At 44.1% G+C, this 21,927-nt stretch overlaps 1 protein-coding gene across 2 annotated transcripts in view; it reads right to left on the bottom strand.

Annotated features, from left to right (window-relative positions):
• Positions 1–1,832: 1,832 nt before the first annotated feature.
• Positions 1,833–21,927, bottom strand: part of ADA2 (adenosine deaminase 2) — a 30,231-nt gene continuing 10,136 nt past the window's right edge. For both annotated transcript variants that reach the window (XM_024210469.2, XM_024210470.2), the window contains exons 3-10: positions 21,073–21,298; positions 14,344–14,554; positions 10,164–10,291; positions 9,173–9,263; positions 7,945–8,053; positions 6,992–7,149; positions 5,446–5,648; positions 1,833–4,173 (exon numbers count right to left, since the gene is read on the bottom strand). In XM_024210469.2, the coding sequence (XP_024066237.1) occupies positions 4,065–4,173; positions 5,446–5,648; positions 6,992–7,149; positions 7,945–8,053; positions 9,173–9,263; positions 10,164–10,291; positions 14,344–14,554; positions 21,073–21,298 (1,235 nt within the window). In that variant the 3' untranslated portion in view covers positions 1,833–4,064. The remainder of the gene's footprint in view (positions 4,174–5,445; positions 5,649–6,991; positions 7,150–7,944; positions 8,054–9,172; positions 9,264–10,163; positions 10,292–14,343; positions 14,555–21,072; positions 21,299–21,927) is intronic.

Here is a 21,927-nt window from a genome sequence, read left to right as displayed (position 1 = left end):
TTTATAAGCAGTCAACCCAAATCCCTGGATGTTAACACACCTGGAGTTGGGGAGGTTTGGATCCAGAGCCAGACTTTTTGGCCCATCTCTAATATAAGGCAAACTAAAGGAGAGGACTGTTCCCCAGCAGGGAGGCAGTCCAGGCCATTCCCCCTTCCATCTGTCACTCAAGAGAACTGGCTGTAGGACCTTTTCGAGGTGAAATTCATCCACTGCTATAAAAGTCTCTGGAAGACCTGATCTTGACATGGAGTACAGATCCTGTTCAAAGAGAGATGCAAGGAGGAACATAGTGCAAATTCACATACAGAGAAGTCAGGGCCCTCCATTCAATTCAGACTTACTACATTAAAAACAAAATCTGATTGGAATAGTGATGGGGAAGTATCTACAAGCAGACCTAACCCAAACTGGGATACCTCAGGTGGCAGGGCAATCGCTGGACTGGTCACTGGTCCAAAGATGAGCCATTTAAGGCAACACTTCATTTATTTGCATTAACCAGCTGGAGAATTTCCAATCTCATCAGATCTGCACAGTATAAACCTTCCTATAATTATGAAGAGTACCATCCACTGAAAGGTTCCAGGCACTGAGAGCCTTGCACCACACTGACTATCAAGAAGTAAGAGTCCTTGAACACTTACATCATGATTCATGCCAGACATTTGACTGGATCCTTCATAGGAAGGTGGGGGTACACTGGTTTGCCAGAGCTGGCAACGGTAGAGCAGACATTGGAGAGAATGCTTGCAGGTGATGGCTAGAGCAATGTTGCTGGCCAAAAGACCATCAAAGATTCAAGCCTGCAAGAGAAGATAAGTATGGCGTGTGTGTGCCACTATTGCTGTTACTAAAGGCTTTTTGCCAAGATGGAAATGGAGGGGATACTGGTGAGCCTGTTAAACAGCTCATTGCTTTTTTCCCCACAGTTATACAGAAATATTATCATTTTCACCCCCGTCAAAGCTAATTCTCCACTCTGGCACTTTGAGTGCAGAAGGTGGGGGCCTGCAAGGATTCTAAAAATTAATACTGGCCACACCAGGCTTGTATTAAACTGTATTAAAGGTTACAGCTTTTCTCTGACCTTGGATGGGTAGATGCTGCCACCACCCAAGTCAGAACCCCTTTGAGAACCCAGGAAGGCGCACTTGGGAATTCCTTCCTGTGGTGTACCGTCAAGCTCTTCCTCCTCCCCTCCCCCCTGGGGAAGAGCTGAGGGGAAAAAAGGGAAATCAGCTGTTGGCACCAGCTAATTAAACAACATATGCACAATCCTCTTAGGGCACAAAAATCCAATTCTGTTCTTAAAAAAGGTGAACTTTATTAATAAAAAAAAAGAAAGAAAATACATCTGGGAATTCAGGCTATTGCTAGATTTTAAAAGAGCAACTACAAGGATTAAGCACCAAGAATAGCTTTCTTGAGGTCCAGCGTAAAGGTTACAAGCAAAACAAAAGCACCTGGGGTTAGCACAGAGGAATCCACAAGCCATAAAGAAATAAAAGGGATAAACCTAATCATGTCTTCCTAGACATTTCCTGATCTACTTACATATCTGGGGTTTTAAATGAGTAGTTTCTAGGTATAATACTGATTATTTTTCATATCTGGCCCAAGCTTCTTACAGCATAACTGCTACCCTGTCCACCTCCCCTGGGAGAACAACAGACAGACAAAAGTGGAGTCTTTTTTTTTTTTTTTTTTTTCTTTTTTAAAAAGTTCTAGCCTTCCCCTTGGCTCTTTTGGCCAGGTGCCCACTCACTTCCTTTTACCTATGCATAGCAGTGAGACTTTTTAACCCTTTACAGGTAAAGCAATTGGAGAACAGCTACTAAGAGGGATTTTATAGCTACTAGCTGGCTGGGTGTCCATAAAAGGGAGCTACCCCCACCTTTCATTTATTACACCCCGTATCAAAGATTCACACCTAAGGGAGTCCCAACTCACTGGTGAATACAGGCTCCTTCTCCACTCACACGTAGCAAACTGAAATCCACTGAGCATGCTCAGAAGGACCTAACTTTAGACCAGTCACTAACACATATACCCTTTTCACTTCAGTTTCCCCAAATATTACAATAAAAGCATGTTTCACAGCCAGTGTTTGTGATGTGGTGCCATAACTCACTCACATCGATATGGAATGAAATACTTTATCATTTATGAGAGCCACAATAACCCCATATTAATGAAAATGTGAACATAAACTCCAATCAAGTTTTATTGCTTATAAGAGTGGCTATTGGCTGTTCAGGAGGAAGGTAGAGATATGCAGGCTGTGGGTTATGATATGGAGGTAGTTGTGGTTGAGAAAGGAACTGATGAGTGAGGTGTAGATAGTATATTAAATGGACTTCATTGCTTCTGCATTTTTTATGGTTTGCACTGGTGGGCTGTGCGGTCTAGCAACCTTAAATTAGGTGTGAATCTTCAATACAGGGGTGTAATAAATATTTTTTGCATGGGAATATACATACACAAAAATACGCTCCATGGAGTTTGGATTATTTAAAATTGTGAGTACCGTGCATGCACACAATACAGCTGAACCACTTATTGTGGTAAATATATTTGTGCTCTACTGAAGCATTGTGACCGAGATTAGTGAAAATAAACACTATTGCCAGACAGCTCAGGATAATTAGTATAATAGTATAATAGTAATTAACCTGAGGTGGACAGACCTGGAAATGACAGTCCTACCAAGTCTTATGCATTGGAGAGAAAGACTCAGTTAACTGGGAACATTTTAAAGAACATTTTAAAGTCTCCAGAACAGATCTTGAGCTGCAGTAAATTGGTGTAGCCCCACTAAAGTCAACAGATCTATGTCAATTTACACCAGCTGAGGATCTGACCCCACAACTCTTATACTGAAGGATTTTGCTAAATCCATTTAACTGAGACAGCCAACATCTGAATCAGAATTTTTTTAAGCCTTCCCTATTCAAAACTGTCAGACCTGAAATCATCCTGGCACAATCACTTCTACTTCTGCAGTTTTTGTCACAGTTATTTCAAAGGACTCTATCTAGTTACTATTTAAATTGTGCTGTTGCTGCTTTGTCTTTCTTCTGCAGAACTGATAACTGTGAATGCCACTGGCACTGTATTGAAGCCATATCGAGGGACTAATTCTTTAATACGTCGGAGATCTGATTGCTATGGACTCAGGGACTCACTAAAGGCACACGGGGACCAGATCCTGCAGTGGGATCTGCCGGTACATGTTGAATCCCATTGAAATCAAGAGTATTTCACATGGGTGCAGGGGCCTGCACTAGTGGATTCCAGTGCTGGATTGGTGCTTTATTTAATATGGATCTGAGAGATACCTCTTGAAGTCAGGGGTTCTTTTCCAATTGAGAAGTGTATTGAAATCCCTACAAAGGTGGGTCCCAGAGTGAAGTATCTCCTTTCAGCAATCAGTGCTTGCATTCTTTGCTGATCACTGCTTAATAAAGTATACAAGTTTTGAAAGCATTTGTACAGGTCCATCAGCTTGTTTCTAGCCCTTACGTCTTGGGATGTCAGACCTTAGACCTGGTTCCTCAGTCTAGCAGTACTATTTTGGCACCGGGCCCAGGGTCAAACATAACCAGTCACAGATCTCAGACAAGAATCGCTTTCAATCCTTGCCCTCCTGAAAGTCAAGGGGCTCAGATGGTGGGATGTTTGTACTAGCCGTTTCCTGAGGAGATATTTATTTTATAATGATGTGAGGCAAAATCATGAAGTCCTTGCTCAGGGAAAACTCCCATTCACAAGAATTAAAAAGTGAGTAAGCACTTCACGATTTTAATGGTATTTTGACTTTAGTTACTTTGATCATTTACAGCACTTTTTGCTTTTGTTTTAAAGGCTCACTGCTCTGCTTCACCTGCACCCAAAGACATTAATGTATAGAGGTGGGGGCAATTGCTATTAACTATAATTGGCCAAAATCACCCGGCTCCAGGCCACAGCTTGAGCGCTGTTTGCTCAAGTGACATAGAAAAATAATTCTCTCTGCATAAGCAGTAGCCCCAGTTCCCTCTGCCGTGCAGACATCCTCCCCACTACAGCTCCCTTGGAAAAGCATTGCAGAGGTCAGCTATAAACTGGTCCCATTTTTTCTGCCAGACCTGTTTGGCCTGGGCTTTCTCCTTTGGCGGCAAGGAGCTGTATCTGTGGGATCAAAAAGAGCAAGGATTAGACATGGGATTGGGGTGGCTGGGGAGGGGAAACTATTTCAGGATCTGAATCCAAAATGAAAAGGCAGGAAGCTAGGAAAGATTAACTCTTTGTTTTGCCTCAGATAAAGATTAAAAATGTCTCTGTCACCTGTTCCTAACAGCAGGAAGTAACAGATTTGTCCTCCAAACCTCTGTAGGATACCTAGGATTGATACAGGCTTGGGCATCATCTTTGGGAAAATAGACAAAGCTTCAGGTGCAGGCCAGAATGCATTGGGCACATTGGCCAAGCCATCAGAGGATGCATAATGGGTCTCTGCAAAATATACAACTAAGTAAAATTCAAACAAATGAAAAGTGACTTGAAAAAAATCACCTCTCTCTCTCTCTCTCTCTTTCTCTTGCCAGAGACCAGGCTCCTTAGATAAATTGGCACTGGATGGAGTAGGGGAGGGGAGGGAAAGAGACACACACCAAGAGAGGCTGTATTGACAATGGACAGTGTAGACTCTGGGATAGCACAAGCCCCTCAAATCCTGCCTGTAGTGGGACGGCTACCCTACTCCTGAAGAACAGGGGGTTAAAAGCAGCCCTGGAGAGGGCTGCAGCTGGGAAAGGTTAGGCTGATTGGGGAAGCAGCCACAGCTGGAGCCATGCCTCAATCAGGCCACAGCTGGCCCTATGAAAGTGCTGTGAGGCAGGTGCTGAAGACTCTCTCTCTAGCTTCTAAGAGAGGAGGACTGGCTACCTGGGAGAAAAGGGTACCTGGAGTGGAGCAGGGCTGGGAATAGGCAGAGGCAGCTGGTTCAACCCCCCTTGCTGATGATGAGCAGTTTACAGACTGCAGTCTGCCCCAGTGAGTGGGGGCTAGATAGTGACTGGCAGTAGCCGCTGAGGCAAGGTGGGGATAGAGGGTTGGGGAGACCCAGATTGTGGGTTACTGCTGGGGGCAGAACCTGGATGTAGAGGGGCACCAGGGTCTGGGAGGGACACGGGGGCCAGTGGCAGGCGAGATACCGGCCTGCAGAGGGTGCTCTGGGCTGGAAGAGCTAATTCGCAGGATGACCAGCAGGAGGCACCGTGCTGGTGAGTCTCACTTTGCTACACTGCTCTGTGAGAGACAATGGGGAGGACTTTGGGTCAGCAGAACCCCAGCCTGAGTGACAGAGGAGACTCTGGGGCTGAAAACAGAATAAGGTGGCTCTCTGCAGAGCAGGCAGATATCTCCCCACGTGTCACTCCTAGTGCAAGAGTGTGTGCTTACTTTAGAGAGTTTAGTGCCAGTTGTTTTAAAGTTCTCAGGTCTGCGCGCATCCCGCCGATGCCCATGAACACCTCATAGAAGTCATACGACACACCCTTTGATCCAAAGATAGATGGATCGTCTGAACTAACCACCATGGGGTGTCCCTCTGCCATCAACTGAGCAGCAGGATGGTTCCTCAAATCTGATACTAACAGCAGGACCTTGGGATGAGGAGGAGGAAGAAGCAAGGATGGGTTATTCTTACAGATATTTGCAGTATATATTTATACTTGTTTGGAAGCTCTTTGGGGCAGAGACTGTCTTTCTATCATATGTTTGTACAGCACCTAGTACACTGGGACTGGAGCCTGTAACAGGGTTTCCTTCCCCAGACCTCCTATCTTAGTGTATGGCTAGCTTAGTTTTCCCTACTTCTGTGCCTCTGGGGTACTTGCACACCACACAACGGATGAAAGAGCTCACCCTGTACCCTTGTTACCCAGGCTTTCCAACTCCTTTCTGGCCCTTCCCCCAAGGCTTCACAGTCGCTTGTTTCAGGCCAAGTCCCTCCTTGTCTCTAGTCTCAGGCCTCCAGCCTCAACAGTGGAAAGCTGTCTTCTGTAGAGTAGAATTTGTAAGGTATTAGCTAACACATAAAGTGTGCCTTTAACATGTGTTAAACTGGGCAAGGCTTTAACTCTGTTTAACACATGTTAAATGTGCATTGCTTTGTCTACACTAGACTATCAACATGTTTTCGTTAACACCTTACAAATCCTAATCTAGACAAGGCTTCACAGAGTGAACCAAGAGTTTTGCTTTATATAGTCTCACAGACAGACATATGATCCCAAGTAACCTGATCCCTTAGACATGTGCTCCATCTAATAACTAAAAGTCCCAAAACTCTTGTGTTAAAGGAGCTACTTCCCTGTAAGAAGCCATGCTGGACTGCACACATACCCAAAGGACCAGCTTCCTGTTACAGGCCTCTAGGCACTACCACGATACAAGTAAATAATCATAATAATAGTTTGTATGCATATTCCTAATGTTATGCTCTGAAGGGGAAAAAACCCACCAAAGAGACCATAACAAGGGAATAGGTGAAAGAGAAAGCAGAGACCATATGTAATTTCCAATAAGTGTGGCAATTAAACCGAGCAGAGAATGTCTCCATAATGGTTGAGTTAAAGGACAGGGACTCAGTCTCCAGAGTAGTCCTCTGTCCCCCTTCCCACAATACGTTCTTTAGAACCTCCCACCTAGAAAAATGCCTCTCTTTCTCACCCACCTTCCAAAAATGCAAATATCCTCTCCATAATATATCTCCCTCTCAGAATGACCTTCTATGGCCAATGAGACAAGAGAGGCAGTCATGGAGAAGGACAAAGAGCACCTGGAGAGTGGTAAAGGATAACACAGATACATCCTGCCCTTAACCGGTATCTACACAAAGACCAATATATGTTGAGCAACACCCTGCTGCAGGTCACTTATCAAATTCTAAATTTCTGGTCCCAGCTCCTGACTTGAGACCTAAGGTCACTCAGGTAGGTCCTACCTGATTGGAGATTGGGCAGAGTTCTATAGGAACATCCATCTTAAGGGACAACTTCTTGGCTACTAAATGTTTAGTGAGAGCAAATCCATGGCCAATCCGACTGGTATTGAACAGCAAAGCATCGAGCACGTTGATGTCTACAGAGGTGCCCTGCCAGTCTGAGGAGAGAAAGATGGATCCAAATCACTGCCATGTTATATGGAAACAGATCTTCTCAAACAGGTAATTGATTTATTTTATTTTTTAAATAAATGCCTCAAATACAAACTAACAGGCTTCCTCATGGCTTGTCTCCTTTGTCTACCAGGGACTACACCCAGCTTGGAACTCTCTAAGCACTATATATCATCTGGTGGGTAAATAATATACTGCATATAAACATGTTATTCCAGCAATAAAGGACAAAGGGTATATTTAATTATTTGAACAAACATATTTAAGCTAAGATATGTAGCTGACTCCGTGACATTCATTAGAAAACGGGCTTAAAAACATGACTCTGGCTGGTGATGGCTTCAAAAATTCCCTCTCTGGTGCTGGTGAGTTTGGGAGGAGACAACTGATCACATGTCTCTGGGAAGGAGATGGCTGTGCCACACCAGTAGCACCTCCTGCTGCCTGACTCCAGAAGAACAGGCCCAGGAACATCCCAAGATGAGGAAATGAGAGTGTTCAATGCAGAAGACAAGTGAAGGGGACAATGAGTATCAGACACAGGTGATGGTGAGGGATATGAAGACAATGGGAGAGAGTAGGGAGCAGGTAGGGGATGTGGAACCTGGAAACTGGGAGGAACCATCCAGTATGCTATGGCAGTGAGCTGATCTTCTGCTGATGTAGAAGAATGATGGGAAACAGAATATACCAGACCACTTCTCATGATACGACCACCAGCTCTCCTCCTCAGTATCCAAGTATCCACTCCCCTACATGGCCTGTGTTCTTATGCTTACCAGTCTCACCAGCATGGAAAAAGTAAGGCAAATTGACTCCTTTGGAGTATGGAATGGTCAGGGCATCCTTCAAGTCCCACAGAGAGTGTCCTTCATCCTCATACCCAACCTGGGGAGAAGAATAAAGATGTTTCTGAACATGCTCCAGGTGATCACTAGTCTTTTGACTTGAAACTACCCTACGTTGCCATCTGAAATTCCAGTACTGTAGTCCCATTTTTTGTTAAACGGGTCCTCCAGGGGTGAAAACTAGCATAGTTCCATTGACTGACTTCCACAGAGTTATCCTGGTTTGTAACAGCCAGGAACAGGCCCTCTCTGTAAAAGATAAGTCATACACGTGTTTTTAACAAGAGCATAGTGCAGCCAGTAAGGATGCTAGTGCATGTCGCTGCCATTGCGTCTCCACCAGTAACAGAATTCCCTACATTTCTGCACTCGTGCCCACATACACATTCCCAATCCCCACCACAGCTCTTATTCTTGAGATAGCAACAAACACAAAAGCAGCCTGAGAATGACTTTGCAGAAAGTCTGGGATACTGGTTGCTCCTCCCTTGCTTTTCACCTTGACAGATAATCAGGTTTTAGACGCTGTGTTTGGTGTCACGAAGAAGGATAACTTATATCCCATTTTTCTGTGGTAGTTTCAGTAGACACTCTTCCTCTGTCTCAGTCCTAATAGTAATGGCCAGCACACGTCTTGCGCTGCAGATACAGCTGCTCATGACTAAGTAGGTGGCATTCTTTCCTCTGAGTAAAGACTTAATAACATACCTGCAGAGTCTCAGGAGCCACTGCACTGAAGTCCTGATTAGAACAGAGATCAGGACTACTTGTGGTCACTGAAAATCCCACTGCATTTTCTATAAGATTTGGCAGTTTCCTGGCCAAATTCCAACTCCACAAATTACATCCTGCCCACCTCAATTTCATCTGCAGTTTAAATTAAAAAAAAAATATTTTTCACTTCACTTCCTAGATGCAGTTATAAAGTATAGCTGTGAGGCATTCTATAGCTACTTCTCTCCAGAGGTGTCTGCACTGCAGTGGCTGATGCTTATTCAAACAAAATTATTTGGGATCCTGCAGGACGAAAGACAGTGGGGTAGCATTTCAACAGCTTGCTTTGCTGCTTTTCCCCTCTGAAATCTCTTTGTACCAATAATCACAACTCAGCCCTTGTAATATTAAATACAAAACCAAGTAAGAAATAATACAAAGATACCAGGTCAAATCCCGCCAGAGTGTCCGGGAACATGGCTCGGAGGTCTATGGCCTTCTTGAGGGCTTTTTTAATCTCGGTAACGTTCTTCTTTCTGAAAACCAAGAGACAGAGAAAGGTGCTGATGCTCATTTCCATGGAACCTATTTCTCAGGTTCTGTCTGTATTATGACCAGGAGCCTTAAGGGAATATCCAATATTAAAAAAAACTCACATAAATGCCTAGGAAAAGCACAAATGACTGGAGTTAACCAGCATCATACACACTGTTTGGGACTAATTGGCCAACCTCCCCTGTAACAATAAACCAATGAGGGGGTAGAACCAGAACAGCTGTATAGGTAATATTTAAATATGCTCTGTGTATTATTTTGCTGGAGTTTTTCCATTTTAATTGTGTTTTAAAATTAATCCACTACAGACCATCAGAGTCTATTGGATTCAAATGTGTATAAAGGTTTCTGGGAAGGCAGCATTTGCAGGGTCTCTGAAGGAGCTTTGAAATATACAGTACCAATCCCCCAGCTGTTCTGCTGTTGCTCCTGCTTCCACAGAAATAGATGATGCATCAAGACTCAGGGAGAGAAAACATAAGGCTTTGAGAAAACACACTCACTTCTCATGTGCACGCACACAGAAACACAGCCTCCTGCTCACTCATTGCCACTCCCTTCAGCTCAAGAGTAATCACTTTTCCATACACACCATCATTGCTAACAAACCCCAATCATCTTACATGTACACATACTCGCTTCTATGATCAACTGCACACATTCACCCTCAGTCATTTCCACCTGCAGGTGTTTATATGCTGGAAAGCACTTCAGGAGTTAATATTCTAGGCCTCACTACACTGGAAGCAATGCAATCTGGATCACTTCCACGGTCTCTCTGTTGTAACCACTTGTGCCACTCAATTGATCCTGCCTGAATGACAACATGACCATTTACACATAGAACACTTCCACACTCGCCCCATGCAAGCAGCCTCTACCTGTGTGTTGTAAATATAATTTTTGCTCCAATAAAATCAGGGTGATCCTTAACAAACTGCCTCGCCACCTCCTGATACGTTGCCACAGACCAGGATTCATTGTATTGGGTCCCATCCAGTTCGTACACCTGTGGAAAGAATAAGCACATGCAAAAAAAAGAGCAGAGGGTAGTGAGGAGAAAGAAGTGACACTTCTAAACTTTGAAGGAAAGATGGAACAATTCTGAAGTAGTTTGTGGCTCAAATTAAAAATGGCAGGTGTATAAGGCCAGAAATCCAAACTGTGTCCAGTGCCAGGAAGAAAAAAAAGAATCAGTAGTTAAATTGTTCAGGATACCTTTTCTTGGTCCCTTATTAACCAGCAAGCACCAGAGAACACTTTGCTTTCATAATATACCATACAATAACCTGACTTCTTAACACACATACATGGTAACCACATGCCCTGGAGTTCAGGGTGTCTTGGGAAGAACATGAGAGCTTGCTACAGATCACCTCAATTACTGAAGCACTGCATGTGCATGTTTGGTTGCTCACAAATACCATGTCTGTCAACAATGGCAGGAGCATGGCAAGAATAAAGAAAGGGTTGGTTTCACAGTTAAGGTACTAGACTGGAATTCAGGATATTGGGGTTCAATTTTCACCTCTGCCAAAGATTTCCTCAGTGACCGTGAGCAAGTCAGTTAATCTCTCTGTACCTCCAGCTCCCTATCTGTAAAATGGGGAGAATACGGCTTCATTTGTCTCATCTATTTAGTTTGCAAGCTCTTCAGCACAGGGCTATGTACAGCGCCTTGCACAATGGGACCCCAGTTTTGGTTGGGGCCTACAGACAGTACCATAATATTAATAATAATAATAAGCAGCAGGGGCACTGTCCAGATTTTATCACAGGTGGACTTTATCACCAGCTCCATCCCCCACTCTCACCTTGTCCTTTCCTTCCCTCTTCTTCCATCTCCCTGCCCTTCTTCCCCACTCCATCCCTAATTTGTTTCTCCCCACCTTTCTCTTCATTCCCCTGCCCTCTCTCCCTTATATTCATCTCATTCTCCCCCATCTAGTCTTGACCACTCTAGGCCCCTCTTGCATTGTAATCACCACCTTCACAGACACAAGAAGCCAAGTGGAATTTTGCAGATTATCAAAAGGACATTTTCCAAGACTTTCTACAGCTGGCTTTGCAAACACAGCTGTATTTTGGGGTCCTTTCTACAATGTATGCTGTTTTTAGGGTGACCAGATAGCAAGTGTGAAAAATCGGGACAGGGGGTGGGTGGTAATAGGAGCCCATATAAAAAAAAGCCCCAAATATCGGGACTGTCCCTATAAAATCGGGACATCTGGTCACCCTAGCTGTTTTCCAATCCTGCCTTTAATTTACTTTGTTTTAGTGTCAGTTTCTGGCTTGTTTCATTGCAAAGATGGCTTTTACAATTAACAAATACTGTTGCCCAAGCCCTACAAATGAATCTCTAGCAGCAGAGGTGTCAGCCTGCCCCTTTGCACCCAGTCCACCTTTATTGTAGAGTGTAGTTGGGAGTGAGAGGTAGAGATAGGCCAGAAAGCTATGCTACAAGCGCTGGCCTCTTTCCAGTAAAGAGCTTTCCTCCATTCTCCTCCCAAGTACAAATTTTCCATCTGGGCTCACTGGCTGCCTGGTAAATGAGGGTATTACTCAAAAAAGGGTATTACTGCTTTTAACATCCCAAACATCTTTGGCTAGTCTACCTCTGCTCATGGGTCCATTTCAACATTGACACCAATAAACCATAAAAGCATTTTGACATTGCAACTGTTTTCTCTTCCCAGCTGCCACCTCAACAGACATTTGGGACTAGTAAGTCAAGCAAAATTGGCCAATCACCGTCCTCCACAAAGCAAAACACACAAATCTGTGTCATTGTTTCCCCCATTCAAATGTTAGTGCTGGCAGAAAGTGACCGAATGTCCGCTCTGGGGATGCTGTGGCTGAGCTGGGAACACTTCGACAAGTGAGAAGGTGGCTCAGTCTCTGTATTCACAACAGCACCTGTCTCACTACTAAAGCAGATGCCAATGAGGTCATTACTTAAAACCAATTGCAGTGATGGTGTGTGTGATATAGATACCTACTGTTCGAACTGAACTAAGACCACCACTCATTTCATGTAGTCCATTAGATAGCAATGATTTATAGTCAATGCCAATGTAGTCTGGAGTGAGACTAGAAACCTAGATGCTAAAAAAAATTAGCCCATTCACAAGGCTCTATGTATTCAGGGGCAAGCTGTGCCTACATTCTGTTGCAAAGCCCCTGTGTCCTTCTGATGAGACCAATTGGAAATTACGCAGAATTTTCATTAACTTTTTTTTTTTTTTTTAAGTGGAGGTTTTTATTGTATTAAATGGGACAATGAATGGTTTCCTCTTATTTATTTTGATATTAAATTGTATTTGTTTCACAATGTTCCCGTGTTTTCAATGTGTTGCAGATCACAGTATTGACAACATGTGGCTGCATTGTAAAGTTGTCAAGGTGAAGCTGAAGATTTTATCATCTGAGCAGGAGTCAGTCAGGGCTTTTGGCACCTGGGAAGGCATCCAAGGCAGTTTGGGATTATGGGATAATTATACTGGTTATAGGTGACAATCAGTGAAAAAACCTGATAGTTTAAACATCAACATTATTATCCTTAGGTTCCAGTGTTAATTGAAAAGAAAGACGTTCACAGCTTTCAGAGCTACTGTTTCAGGCTGTCTATACATTCTGGAGACAACACTGCATCAGTTTGTGTTCCTAAGCTTATGAAGAATAGAAACAAAAAAACAAACAGGTCAGATTCTGGAGCACAGTTCTGCAGCAAGGGATGGATATCACAGCAAATTCCATAGCCCTCCAACTGCAGAATACACAGAGCATCACCCATTTCATTCCCCTGAACAACCAAATGTGACAATCACAGTCCAGACACCCCAGGGGATGAACAGGGGTCTGAACCCCAAAGAGTAAGTGATTGAATATACTATTATTGTACTATAAACGTACATTGAACAAGGTCTTTTATGAAAGCTGGTTATACACTGGTCATATCATTGTGTGTGATGTTTGCAGGGGTGGTGTACAAAGAGCTATGTATCTATGCTGGAAAGAATGTTCCTAAAATACGTTTTGGGGATAGCCTTGATAAACAAGCCTGCCTTAGACAAAGGAATGTGGATTTACCTGTCTGGGCCAAGCTTTGTAAGCCATACACATTAAAGTACATTTACATACAAGATAAACAAAGCTAACAAGCAGCAGAGGAAACAGCTTAGTAAACAAACCGGGGGACAGAGTCTGCACCCCCAGGAAGTCTTCCTGGTTCTTAAGGCCAAGACAACGGATGTTGGGAGCTATAAAGGGACATTCTAGTGCTCCATCACTTAGGAGACATAGGGGACAGTAAACTCGGAGCCTGTGAATGGTGGATCCTCTTGGTGAGGAAGGCAGAAGCTGCTGGTGGCTAGCTGTAAGCGAGGAACTGTTTTAGGCCAAGATATAGCTTGTTAGAATTAAGTTTTAGGCACTAGAAAGCATGTTATTTTTGTTTTGTTTGTAACCCTTTTCCATCTCTTTTCTTCTGCCTGGTGCCACTTAAATCTCTGACCTTTGTTACTAAACTTATTCTTAGTTTTACTATAGACTGTGTTAGCGCTGTTGTATTGAAGTAAAACGTGAGTCTTCTGCTAATCTACCAGGCTGGTGTGTGCTCCCTCTCTTTGGAGGCAGCAAACATAATACCTTCTGTGAGTGTCCAGGAAGGAGGACTGGACACTGCAGAGACATATCTCTGGGGGAACTCAGGAACTGGGGTTCACTGGTTGTTACCTGCAAGGCAAGGTTTTGACTGGCGAGTCTCAAGGAATTTGCTGGCAAGGCAAATAGACTGGAATGTCAGGGAGCTGACCACACACTTTAGCAGCAGCCAAGCTCTCACTTGCTGAGCCAAAGGGTGACACAGTGGTTTACAGTTCTGGGTTCCCTGAGGAGACTGTCATACCAAGTTCCCAGCAAAGAGCTTTCAAATGAAGCAGATTTTTCCACCCCCATATGGTCAGCTGTGCCAGGGTCTGAATCTAAATATAAGACCGGGCTGGAGAAAAGTTAGAGAAACAAGATTTTAAAATAATATTAGAGAAGTCAAAAAGTGTGTACCGGTGGAAATATAGCTCTCATCTCGACATACTGTACGTTATCCTCATAGAGCTCCAACAGCCCCTGATAGAAATAGGCCTTGAACACAGGTGCATAGCTGATGAGGCCAGAAGCAGTGGAAAAGACATTCTCAAATCTTCTCCAAATGAAAGCCTGCGTTGGGTATGTCAACTCAGGGTTGTCAGTCACCAGGGTCAGGTTCTTCAGCAAACTACAGAAAGAGAAACAGGACAGCTGGATTTAGGAGTGTACACAAGATGAGCTGGCAGCTCTGTAGCCAGGAGTCACAGAACAATATAATCCCTTCTATTTAGATATGGGCCTTCCCACCAAAGGCCAAGCTGTACGGATATGGGGATCCACCATCCACAGCCACCTCAGAGGTGGAGTGGGGGAGCTGCTCTGCATCAGCAGCACTACCCAGTGTGTTTTAGGTCACATAGTGGAGGGGAAGGGACAGGAAGGAACGTGAAGAATAGCGTCTCACCCAATGGGGGCCCACTTCCTGACTGGAGCCTCTAGGCATATTATCACAATACAAATACTTTCCAATTTAAACTACAGAGGGGATTATTTTAAAGTAATTGCCTTCTGCCTCCCAAATTAGAACGTGGCTGACATACAGTTAACAACCTAATCTTGCAAATATAACCATCCCCGTCACCTTAATTACAATGATTGGGATCTCAGTTCTACTCTCTACTACCTCCAATAGGGTAACACCCTCTAGTCACTAGGAGGCAGCATTGTTTCAATATCACACCCTTACTAAACAAGTTACTTTCCTTAATGTCAGAAAGGCACTAAAGTGTGACTTTTTGAATCTACAGAATAAAATGGTTATCAATCAATCAAAAAAAAAAAAACACCTTTAGTCCTACTGAACCAATCTGGCTACTCCATTATACCAATTCAAAACTCATAATTTGCCGACATTAGCAATGGATTTGATTTTTCAGATTTGCCACCTCAGAACCAACTGGCATGACTCAGTTCCTGCATGTTTCTTACTGGGATGGTATTCTGTTTACTTTACAGAACTTGCCTGTGCATACATTTCCTCACCACAAGCATAGAGGGCACCAAGTAGTAGTAACAAGGGGAGTTTGGTGGAAATAGAAAAAGCTTGATTATCTTGCAATTACCATGAGCAGCTGCAGGCAATTCTGTTTGCATTTACACTGTGGTAATAGTTATCCTCTAAACAGCTCCAATCCTGGACTCCGGGTGGTCACTTTTCCAATGGCAGTAACTCTCTTAACTTTTCAACTTGCCACCTGAACATTAGTTTATCAAATGTTCAAGCTGGAGGTGTAAAATCCAAATAGCAATACAACTGGTAAATAGGTTCATTTGGGGATGGAAAAATTGTAGGAGTTACCATAAGTTGCAACCAAGGGGGAAATAGCTGGATGCTTAAAAGCTGACAGTCTTATCAGTCTGAGTAGGTCTGATTTTATCTAATATTAGAAGCTAAACAGGTTTGAGCCTGGCTAGTACTTGGATGGAAGATCACTGGAGAATACTCTCATGGCTTGTTGCTTCTCTCTGATAACTGTGACTGCTATTTAATGTGTGATGTCTTCCCTGGTGGCTTAGCGATAGTGCTCTGCTCTGTTATATAGAAGAGTTAGATATGATTCACGCTCTTATTATCTTGTTCCAAGAGGCGTCAGTGTCTAGAATTAAAAGTCACTGTCCTATTGCTATAAGATGTGATCTTGTCTAACCTCATAAACAAGCAGTGCAGGGCCTGGTCAGAAGGTGGAACAGGAGACCTCAAAGGGGTGACCATAACATGGAGTCTGTTCACCAGGCATCTTGTGCACTGGTTGCTTTTTTAGTCACTTAAGGAGCCCCTTCCTGTGGTTCTGGCTGCACTTCTTCCTCACTTTTATTCATGTGGGGGGTTGTTTTTATTTTTTAAAGCAAAATTATATACAAGTGACATTCATGCCACCTTAACAATGACATTTTAAATGCACAAGAGTCAGGAAATTCAGAGTTAAGGATTCCACAATAACTTTAGCTCTGTCCTCTTGGGCATGACAACAGGGCCTTTGTTCCATTAATACACATCAGCCAACACAAAATCTTGTTCAGGAAACAAAACAATAAAATGGAAAGGAACTACACCTTAACCAGGGAGGCATATATATGAAGTATTTCGTATTACTGCATGCAATGGCATTCCGCATTTCAGACATGTTCTGGGGAGCACTGAGTGGTGACAGTGGAGCATCACCCTAGAAACCAGGAATGCAAGCACCAGAGGCATCTTTTCACAAGCTTATCTAACTGAGTTCAGCTGGAGACTGGCCTTAAGTAGAGAGGGCATGCTCCTGTTCAGTGGGGGAGGGTGGAAAGATTTTGTGCGGGAAGAACCTGGACTGCATAGCAAGCCTCTAGGAAAACAGATGCAGAGTTCCAGTTGAAGCAAACTCCCCCAGATACTGGCTCAAGGAAAGTTATTCTCAAAATGCAGAAGTTCAGCTGAGAACACCTGCCTGGAGGGTGAGCCTGGAGTTTGTCCCTATCAGGTGTAGAAACACTGAAGGAAAACCTCAGGGTGGGTCAAAAGACCATGTGAGTCTATTCATGTGACAATACATAGTTTACTTCTAGATAAGGACCAATAAGCAGTTATTTATCAAAGTAACTTTTCCATAGATTTTCCTGAACACAAAGACTTCTTCAATAAATATGTGTAGTGCTCTTTTCCCCCGTGTATATAGGGGAGAAAGAGTGGTCCCTTACATAGGATCTCTTATATATTGCCTGTTGTGTCTACGTAGCCTGTGCTCTTGTGTTAGAACTAGTAATAAGCCACCAACACCCCTCCTAAAAAAATTAATTGTTACATTTCTTACAAATTCCCCTTCCCTTGAGACTAATTATTCATATGTATAACTGTGAGGATATAGCAATCCATCCTTGATAACATGCTACTCCTTTAAGGGATCAGTAGGCCAACTCTTTGCCACGAATAACCTACTCAGACAAATCTGGGATTTGCTGATTCTCTAGGGAAAAAAACCCAAGTCAGTGGTTGGATTTAGCTAGAAAGACCCTGCTTGGATCGTGTGTGACTATGTACTGAACAATGCTATTGCAATGCATAGGCACAAGGGGGCAAAATTACAGGAGACCTGCAAAAGTCTGTTTTGCTTCTTTATAGTGTAGAATGAAGGCCTGAAAGGTTTGTTTGCTTGTTTTCTATTCTATATGTGTCCTTAAACTGCATTCATCACGATAGTATCTAAGCACCTTCCGGTGATGTATTAAGCAACATGACTAACATCTATCAGGTGGTTCATTTTCTCTCTCATCCTCTTTCTAAGGGGAGAATTGAAAGTGCAATCAAGTTTTGGTTTGGTAACATACACTCGGCTCTGAGTTTCTGTTAAAGAAAGTAGGCTGAAGAAGTGCACCCTGCACTTGGAGCAGAAGGTGGTGAGGTTTGTGATAGTCCTTGAGTCCCATGGAAATTTGTTCCATTGCCTGAGACCAGCACCCAAGAAAGCTTCATCTGCTACACTGATGAGCTTTACCCTTATGGCAGAAAGTTCCATTGTGCTCAAGGAGTGGAGTCTACATCCTGGAGCTTTAGCTGATCTTTTAGATATGCTGGGCCCCGGCCACGGAGCTTTCACCTTACGAATATCAGCAATGTCAACTTTGCTTCCCTGAGTGTCTCTGTCCGAGAATGTTTATTGTGAGCACTCAACTAAACCACAGCATCAGAGGTATTGAATATTTAACAAAAAAGTCCTTCCAGATGTTAATCATTGGAATTAAATAGGGGAGGATTTTTTTAAATGTTTCTAAACTCCCTGACCATGAACCTCTTCCCCTCTCTGTTGCTCGGCATTCAGTCTCTTGCAATATCACCACTTCACTAGCTCTCCAGCCCCCGCAGAGTACGCTAGGGTCAGGTCAGACAAGACCTGAATTTCTAATATGAAAAACAAGCAGAAAAAAAAAGGGGGGGGAGAGAAATAACACACACTCTTCCAGGGCCTCTCTACATTACAAAGCAGCAAAAAATATAAAGACGTGTCCCTTTAACTTTGCAGATCACCCTTAAGCAGGGGCATCATTTCAGAAATAGTCTGGATGGGGAGGCTAAGTTGTGTGTCAGCATACAGAACATTATATGTGACTATATCATATCCTGCAATGGTGGAGGGGGAGGTGTATAGGATGTACACCTATGAAAAGTTGCGGGTGGGGGGGCAACTGCCTTTCTTGCCCCATAGCAAATGACATCCCTACCTTTAGGAAGTGTTCATATCTTCATAACCACACTGTAATTTTTGGAAGTAAGGCTGTTGTAGTAACATTCCTCCCCACACCACTTTTAAACTTGAAAATAAACAGTTTGATTGTAGGGATTGGTTGGTTTGTCTCTTTCCAGTCCTTCATTCCACTTCCACATTGAAAACTAGTGGAAGGGGTACAGCCCCTGGAAACACTTTCTCCCTTCCCCTCATGCTTGCTGATCCTCCCCATCTTGTACGTAAGAGAGCCTGGACCAGATGCCATATGCCCTTGACACATACTTGCAGGCACCCAACTAACCATCAGTTCCCACCCACCCCAACATCTTCTTTCCTTCAGCCTGTTGGTGCTCAGGGCAAACAGAAGGAAGGGAGGTCACTTGCGGGGCACATGTTCAAGGGACTGGGAGTGTTTCCAGAAACTGAAAGTCATAGCGGATTGGGGCTCATTCCTGGCAAGAGACCAACTCCTCCATTGCCAGAACACCTCCCCAACCCCCAGATTAGTACCCAGGGAAGAGATCAAAATAAGAGGGGGAGCTCCTCAGTATGGTGGCTGTGATCATGTGCCTGGACTTTATATGGGGACATTGCATTACATCATCTTTTGCTGATGGACCTGTTAAGGGCAGTGAGAGGCAGCACCATCCCGTGGATAAACCTGGGCGCTGAGTTTCAGGAGACCTGGGTTCTGTTCCTGCTCCTGCCTCTGCTGCTGGGTGAACTGGGCAAGTCACTTCACCTCCCTGTGCCTGTTTCCAACCCCTATTCTCTTGTGTATTTAGATTGCTTCTTCGGGGCAGGGATTCTCTCTTATTATGGGCTTGTCTACACTTAAAATAATACAGCTGCAGTGCTTCAGTGTAGACACTGTGTACACCGACAGGAGGGGTTCTGCCGTCGGCATAGGTAATCCACCTCCCTGAGAGACGGTAGCTAGGGCGATGGAAGAATTCTTCTGCTGACCTAGTGCTGTCTACACTGGGGGTTAGGTCAGTAAGGCTACGTCTCTCAGGGGCCTGGATTTTTCCCACCCCTGAGAGACATAGCTATACCAATGTAAATTCCTAATGTAGACCAGGGCTATGAGTCTGTACATTACCCAACACAATGGGTCCCTTAACTCAGTTGGGGCCTCTAGGTATTACTGTAAAATAAAAGATAAGGGGACACTGAATGGCGATAAGTGTCTCTGAAATAAGTTCATGTCCCAAGCAAGCTGCTAGCCAGCACAGCCAAGCCTGAGGTGTGGGGTCCTCTGCAGAGGTACTTCCTTGGTGCTCTCCCGCCCTTATTCCTATAAATGGGATTCTCTTGATTAGATCAGGAGGGAGAGTCTGTATTCTGTAAAATAAAACAGAATGAGGGGCTTGAGGGATGTTCCTCAGAACACCCTGAAACATTCAGAGCAGTCGCCTCTGTTCAGATATTTCAAAAGGAGATTTGATGCAAAATCCCTCGTCTATTATTTCTCTCCCCCTCTTCTGGAGAGACAATGGGGAGCTGGTGTCATGGTCTCCCTTTTCCCCACTCTACCGTGGAAGGGGTGGAAAGCCAGCAGGGGAACAGTCTTTCCTCTAGAAGAAGCTGATGGAGATGGGACTTGCTGCTGGCAAACATCTGCTTCTCCCAGGACGTGATGCTGCTACTCAGCCTACTGACAAGCAAGGCTGGGAGCCCTAGAAACTCCTCAGCCCCAGCACCACCTTCTCCTTCTGATCCCATTTCCAGTTTCCTCAGCCTGCTGACTTCTCACCTCACCAGCTGAGGAGGAGGGGATGCTCTGGGGAACCAGTTCTCTCTAGCCCAACAGAAGGCAGAACTCTCCCTCTGCTTTTAGCAAAGGAAGGGGAGCTGCACTAACTGGCATTTTAATGCTTGGTAGCTCCTTAATCTGAACTGTCTCACAAATCATTAATGCTCCATTCCAAGGTATCTTCCATCTGATAAGTGATCAGTGCCCTAAGGAGCAAACAGTCTCTGTTTAAATATTTGTGTATATTACATTTTGAAAAACCCTACTTTGAAAGACCATTAAGATTGGACAGTCAAGCACTCAAAAGTTAGGAAAAGCCAGAATTAAGGTTGCCTGTGCTCATGCATTATGGGAAAATCTTTCATTACAGGATCACATACTATTTTTTCCACAGGAACCTCCAGCCTCATTCAGTACACAAGACAGTGCATTCCCTAACTTATGCTTGTTTGACTTTGCAACTATAACATGCTTGTTACAGGGTGTGTGTGTGTGTGTGTGTGTGTGTGTGTGTGTGTGTGTAAGTGTAAAAAGCAATTTTAAATAGAGAGTCCAGTTTCCAGAGCAGCCACCCCAGGAGGACGATGGGCCAGAGTGACCTTGCAAGACATGTGTCCTGTTAGCAAATGACCAGCAAGCAAAGAATAATAGTGCTATAAAACTCCAGTGTGCCTCAGATCATTGCTCACACACCTGTTATCGAACTCACTGATGTTGTGCAGCTGCTTCCGGTAAGTCTTTAGCAACACCCACTCTGAACAGCCCGGTGGCACTGGGCTGGGTGGGTGAGGCTTGGAAAACCTAAACTGAATAGTACCCACACGGGTGAAGCAGATGTAGCAGTCAGGTAGGTAGGTGGCATTGTGCACCAGCCAGTCCACGCTCAATATTGCATAGTCATGCAGGTGTAAGACAGCACCTGTGGGGGAAAGGGCAAACATAATAAGAAAGGGCTGCTGAAGTGAAGGGGAAGGAGGGTCAACATGACGACAATTAAATCCACCCATGTGCATGTGCCTGGAGGGTCTCATAGATACAGTCATGAGCAGCCCCCACAGCAGCAAGACTGCAAACCTGCCCTGCCTCCCCCCCATGAGAGACACAGATGGCACATTCCACATCAAACACAGGGCAGGCAGAGCGTGATGGCTCAGTTTGAGGGGAGGGGGGAAATCAATAGGGAGTTCTACGCTCTACTTCTCCACTGGGATGGAAAATGCACTGAGTTATTAAAGGTCTTTCAGACACACTTCACCGTGAGAGAGCTGGCTCACACCCCACTGATTTAAAGAGGAACTTTCACACTAAGCAGCACTTTACCACACATACTATTTAACAGACAGACCTGAACCAAATCCCTGGATCTAAGCAGTTTGGATTCAGAAGTGATTTTCTTCATCTAGCCCCTATTTTTACTGTGGGCCAGACCAAAACCTCAGATACTGACATGTTGGGGAATTCTGAGGTCAGAACAGAGAGCTCTATTCATCTACTTAATCAAACACACACACACACACACACACACACACACACACACACACACACACA

The sequence above is a fragment of the Terrapene carolina genome, unplaced genomic scaffold, assembly GCF_002925995.2.
Source record: "Terrapene carolina triunguis isolate 2854851 unplaced genomic scaffold, T_m_triunguis-2.0 Scaffold190, whole genome shotgun sequence".
Classification (NCBI taxonomy): domain Eukaryota; kingdom Metazoa; phylum Chordata; order Testudines; family Emydidae; genus Terrapene; species Terrapene triunguis.
The sequence above is the reverse complement of the archived record's forward strand: the minus strand, read 5'-3'. Positions and strand labels throughout refer to the sequence as shown.